At 55.2% G+C, this 6,148-nt stretch overlaps 1 protein-coding gene across 1 annotated transcript; it reads right to left on the reverse strand.

Moving 5' to 3' along the window:
- Positions 1–1,691: 1,691 nt before the first annotated feature.
- On the reverse strand, positions 1,692–5,814 carry LOC144179931 (uncharacterized). Its single transcript, XM_077708350.1, has 2 exons — positions 5,064–5,814; positions 1,692–1,764 (listed from the first exon to the last, which is right to left on the reverse strand). The coding sequence occupies exons 1-2, from the start codon at positions 5,783–5,785 to the stop codon at positions 1,692–1,694; spliced, it is 795 nt and encodes a 264-aa protein (XP_077564476.1). The 5' UTR covers positions 5,786–5,814.
- Positions 5,815–6,148: the final 334 nt, after the last annotated feature.

Here is a 6,148-nt window from a genome sequence, read left to right on the forward strand (position 1 = left end):
TTCGAGCACAAAAACGTCCCTCGTCGTCGTCGTCGTCATTCACGACACCGACGGGTAACATAACCCCCCGGGACGAGGCGCCGTCCCGGCGCACTTTACAGAGATGTTAGGCTGGGGCAAAGATATGGCTCGAGCCGGACAACATGCACAATGTCTGTTGCGGGATGGGCAGACGAGGGCTGGAGTGGGGATATCTCTTAGGTCACGTCAGTGACTTGGCGGACGACTCGATAAGGGCCAGAGTAGCGAGGAAAGAGTTTAGCTGAGAGGCCCAGACGACGCGTAGGTGTCCACAGAAGCACAAGGGTACCTGGATGAAATCTGGCTGTGGAACGGTGCTTATCGTAGCGAAGCTTGCTAGAGGACTGGGATGTCGTAAGAAGGGTGCGTGCAATTTGACGAGCCGCGTCGGCCTTGGCGATGACGTCGCGGGCATATTCAGTGGGGTTTGGCGCCGACGGAACCAAAGTGTCCAATGGCACGTTGGGGTGTCGACCGTAGAGTAGGTAAAACGGGGAATGCCCCGCAGTGTGGTGGCAAGAGGAATTGTACGCGAAGGTTACATACGGCAGAGCAACGTCCCAATCACGGTGGTCGGGGGAGACGTACATAGATAGCATGTTGGTCAGAGTTTGATTGAGTCGCTCCGTTAAGCCATTTGTTTGAGTATGGTAAGCGGTTGCCAATTTATGTTTAGTCGCGCACGAGCGGAGAATGTCAGCGATCACTTTGGAGAGTAAGTAGCGGCCGCGATCAGTAAGCAGCTGGTTAGGGGCTGCGTGGACTGGAATGACGTCGTTGAGCAGAAAGTCTGCGACGTTGGTGGCGCAGCTGGTCAGAATAGCACGTGTGATGGCATACCAGGTCGCATAATCAGTGGCCACCGCAACCCATCTGTTACCTGCGGTCGACGTAGGGAATGGCCCCAACAGGTCGAGACCTACTCGGAAGAACGGTTCGGACGGCACTTCCAATGGTTGAAGGGGCCCAGCTGGGAGAGAAGTTGGTGTTTTGCGGCGTTGGCAGGTGTCGCAGGCGTTAACGTAACATTTCACAGCACGGTATAAACCCTGCCAAAAGAAACGACGCTTGATGTGGTCGTAGGTGCGAGCTACGCCAAGATGTCCAGCTGTGGGATGATCGTGAAACTGTTGAAGTATGTCTAGGCGAAGTTGTTTTGGTACGACCGGTAACAGCTCAGGTTTGTCGCAGGAGAGATTTCGTCGATATAAAGTACCGTCTTGGAGGTGATAAAGGCGGCACGATGGGTCCGAGAGGTTACAGGAGAGTGTCGATTAGGGACCGTAAGGAGTTGTCGCGGCGTTGTTCATCGGCTAAATGGTGCAAATCGGAGATGGCAAAAACGACGGCGTCGGTGTCATGGCAGATGATGTCGGGCTGATCGACGGGATAACGGGACAAACAGTCTGCGTCTTGGTGTAATTTTCCGGATTTGTGCACAACAGAGAACGTGTATTACTGGAGACGCAGGACCCAACGTCCGAGGCGGCCAGTAGGATCTCGCAACGACGAAAGCCAGCAAAGTGCATGGTGGTCAGTGACCACAGAAAAGTTTCGGCCGTATAGGTATGGGCGGAATTTAGCTACGGCCCACACAAGAGCCAGGCATTCTCGTTCAGTTATTGAATAGTTGCGCTCCGAGACAGAGAGAAGGCGGCTGGCGTAGGAGATCACTCGGGTGTGACCGTCCTGTTGTTGAGCGAGGACAGCTCCGATACCGTAGCCGCTTGCATCTGTGCGGAGCTCCGTAGGGGCAGAAGGGTCAAAGTGTGCCAAGATGGGAGGTGTGGTTAGCAGGGTGATAAGAGTAGAGAAAGCGTCTGCTTGCAGAGGTCCCCAAAAAAAAGGAACGTTCTGTTTCAGTAGGTCCGTTAGGGGTCGGGCAACATCGGCGATGTTCTTAATGTAGCGCCGAAAGTAAGAACACAGCCCGATGAAGCTGCGGACATCTGTCGCAGACATAGGTTGGATAAAGTCTTTGACGGCACGGATTTTAGCTGGGTCGGGGCGAATGCCAGTGGCATCAACGAGATGACCAAGGATGGTAAGCTCTCGCCGTCCGAAATGGCACTTTGATGCGTTAAGTTGAAGGCCGGCGGAATGAAATATCTCGAGAACGGCGGAGAGGCGCTGAAGATGGCTTTCGAAGGTTGGTGAAAAAACGATAACATCATCGAGATAGCACAAGCACGTATGCCACTTAAGGCCATGAAGGAGCGAGTCCATCATGCGCTCGAAGGTTGCTGGCGCATTGCCTAACCCGAAAGGCATGACTTTAAACTGGTAAAGTCCGTCTGGCGTGATAAAAGCGGTTTTCTCTCGGTCCAAATCGTCCACAATAATTTGCCAATAACCTGAACGCAGGTCGATCGATGAGAAATATTGAGCACCGTGAAGGGGATCGAGGGCATCATCGATGCGGGGCAACGGGTATACGTCTTTTTTGGTTATCTTATTCGGGTGCCGATAATCCACGCAGAATCTCCAGGTGTTGTCTTTTTTCTTCACTAAGACGACGGGCGATGCCCATGGGCTAAACGAGGGCTCGATAATGTCCTTAGCGAGCATTTTGTCAACTTCCTGTTGAAAAAAATTCCCCGCATTTCCCCGAGGGGAACAATGTGAAAGTGCGAATGCACGAGTTGAATTTGCGCGGTTCGGTAATGTTCGCGAAATAGAGATCACACACACACACACAACTACAAAGAAAGAAAGATGCATTTATTCACAGACACCTATTTGTGTTGTCGTTGTACTTGATTGGTAGAGCGGATCTCAGCTTTGAAATTTCGTGTCAGTACTCCTTTAAGCAGGTGCATTAGCCCTTCTCACGCCCGATTCTTGGCCAATCCCCCACGTGGGTATGTGCCATGTCAGCGGCCAGGCAGCGCGCGCCCATCTCCCCCCGTTGCCAAGGAAGACGAGGAGATTCCTGGCCAATCCCCCACGTGGGTATGTGCTATGTCAGCGGCCAGGCTGCGCGCCCATCTCCACGTGCGCGGACATCGCCGGTGGACGCAGGTTCAGGGTGGCTTAAGAAGTGCATTGCACTTAATAACTCGGCGTTCGCTTACAGACACACGGTATGGGCGTCGACGGATAGGGGTTGCGTCGCCGGTAATAATGCGGTGCCTCACTAGAGTGGTCTGGCCTAAGGGTCGGTTGCCGAGATCGAAAATGTCACGATAACGGGTCAACACGCGGCGAAGGTCTTCCGCTTGTGCAGACGGGAGATCTACGGCGATCATCTGGTCAAAAGGGTCGGCAGAAGAAACAGAAGGGGGTGAACCATGAGAAGATGACGGGGACGCGGACGCAGACAAACTGAAGATATCTGAGCGTGTCAAGGGAGAAAGAGTTGCAAGAGACATTCCAATTGGGAGGATTTGGGGAATGTGGCCGAAATTGAGAACAGGGATGCAGATTTGGTTGTTTTGAACTGTTGCAACGGTGTGAGGAAGGGTCACGTCACGTGAGAGCAAAATGTCCGTGATAGGCGAGATGATGTAATCCCCGTCTTCACATGGGGGGCAAGGCGACAAAGGGACGCATGTGGCAGCTCGGGGCGATAACCTAACGAATTTCGTTGAGCGGAGGCGGGAGGGCATATCGTCGACCGTTCTAGCTGCTTGCGGCCGGAAGTTCAAGGCGCACGAAACCCGAGGCACAGTCAATGAGGGCAGCGTGTTCCCCTAAAAAGTCCAGGCCCAGTATGAGGTCATGGGGACATTGCGGCAGCACATGGAACAGAACGTAAATGGGAAGGTCGTCTATTGTTACGCGTGCAGTGCACATTCCGAGTATAGTAGGGACTCGTCCATTGGCGACACGCACCATGCGAGGTGGGGCAGGCGTCATAACTTTTTAAGTGCGAATGCACTTTATAAGCGACCCCAAACCTTCCACCGCCGGCGGCGGCGGCGGCGGCGGCGTCCGCAGTCCTCCTCTCCCTAGCAACGGCGTGGAGCGGAGAGGAGCGTCGGTAGCAACGGCGCGGTGACGTCACTTCACCACGTGACCGCGCTCGCTCCGCCTCCTCGCCGTGGCTGCGCGGGTGCGCGCCGCTCCCCGCACCGCTCCTCGCGCCGTGACGTCATGGTATGACGTCACAGCGCGCCTCCTCTCCCCAGCAGCTGCCGCGCGCCTCTCTCTCCACCGTGACGTCAAACTCTCTACTGTCCCCCTCGCTCGGCTGCAGCTGCCGTGCGCCGCTGTCCCTCTCCCCTTGCGCTCGCCTCCTCTCTCAGCCACCTGGCTCGGCGCGCTCGGTGCGGCGTACCCCCCTATATATGCAGCGATAAACTGCCAGACCTCCGTGGGTCGGCTCGCGCGCGCTCACGGGCGAATGCCAACGGAATTTAACTTTACTCCCCCTCATAGCATCACCCCGTGCATTCGCACTTAACCATGTTCACCCTCGGGGAAATGCTCGGGAGTTTTTTAAGTTCATTTCGAAGTCTTGCACTCATGACAGATATGTGCGCGCCTGTGTCAACTAATGCTTGAACCGGGACGTCGTCGACTTTTACTTTAATAAGATTGGGCCGGGCAGGTTCATTAGACAGAGGATTTGGGGGCGGGGTCGTCCATGCAGCGCTACCTCTCGGCGCTGCACCATTTAGTTTTCCGACGAAGGGGGGCTGTTATAGGCGGCAGAAGGCGAGCGGCGAGCTTGTGGCGAAGGCGACTGGCGGCGGTGAGGGGAAGGGGAGCGGCTAGATCGGAACGTGTAGGCATCGGCGGGGAAGTTGTCTTGCGCCTGGTAGAACGGAGATGGATGAGAGGGAGTTCCCATAGGGCGATAAGTCGGAAAACCAGTGCGTGGTGGTGAGGACCAGCGGTTGCGACAGTAACGGGAGATATGTCCGACGCCGCGGCAGCGGAAGCAGATTGGTCGGTCATCAGGTGTGCGCCATTCTGCGGGGTTGCGAGCACGAGGAAACGAATACTGACGCCTCACAGGTAGGGCGGGGCAAGGATTGCAGTTCCCGGCATGATGAAAAGCGCAAATAGACCGGGCACCCAAGTTGTCGATTTCTTGCCGGACGACCGTCTGAATGAGGGAGTCAGTAGCGGCGTCAGGTCCAGGCAGATACGGTGGCAAAGTGGCGGGGGACACGGCTTCGACCTCCCGGCGGATGAGTCGTGTTAATGCCGGAGACGGGGGCGCTTCAGGATGTCGTAGGGGCTGGTCCTCACACGTCGATGTCGCGGCAGTATTCGGCAGCCGGGCGAAGTGCTGACCGATCCGGCGGCTTTTTGCCTCCTCGAAGCGTCGACATTCGGAAATCATTGCATCCACAGTTGTGAAGTTCTTAAAGACAAGCAAATTGAAAGCGTCGTCGGCAATGCCCTTAAGCACGTGGCCGACTTTTTCAGACTCGGGCATGTTGCGATCAACCTTCTGACATAAAGACAGCACGTCTAGTATGTACGAAACGTAGGATTCCGTCGCAGACTGGGCTCGGGTAGCAAGTTCGTTTTTTGCAGCAATCTGGCGACCCGTAGACTGGCCGAACAATTTTCTGAGCTCCTCTTTGAACTGGTCCCAGCTTGTGATGGTCTCCTCGTTGGTCTCGTACCAGACAAGTGCGGGCTCTTTTAAGTAACAACTCACATTGGCTAACATGACCGTCTGGTCCCACCTGTTGTGGAGGCTGGCGCGTTCATACATCCTCAGCCAGTCGTCAACGTCGACGTTACCGGTGCCGGAGAACTTACCGGGATCCCGCGGCTGGGAGATGACGATGGGAGGAAGAGCCATTGGCGGGGATGTTTGAGTGCCTTGCTGCATGGTTGTTACAGAATATGTGCGCCCACTGCGTAGCTCCGTAATGGTTGGTAGAGCTTGGAACCCCAACTGGTTCTTGGGTCCAAGGAGAGACGAAGCAGAGCAGGGGCGCCGGAGGGGAACGAGTCCGCACACTCCACCAAAAGATGTTACGAAGAGGGGACACAACGTATTCACACAATTCCAATATTTACTGTAGATAGCAGAGCAAGCCGGAATCAGACGTGATCCTCGTCTTCTTTTTCAAGCACAAAAACGTCCCTCGTCGTCGTCGTCGTCATTCACGACGCCGACGGGTAACTATATATTCAGCAGGTGGGTTCTCCAAACAAGGAC

The sequence above is a fragment of the Haemaphysalis longicornis genome, unplaced genomic scaffold (genome assembly GCF_048455015.1).
Source record: "Haemaphysalis longicornis isolate Haplotype H1 unplaced genomic scaffold, Haemaphysalis longicornis Haplotype H1 scaffold_4, whole genome shotgun sequence".
Lineage (NCBI taxonomy): Eukaryota > Metazoa > Arthropoda > Arachnida > Ixodida > Ixodidae > Haemaphysalis > Haemaphysalis longicornis.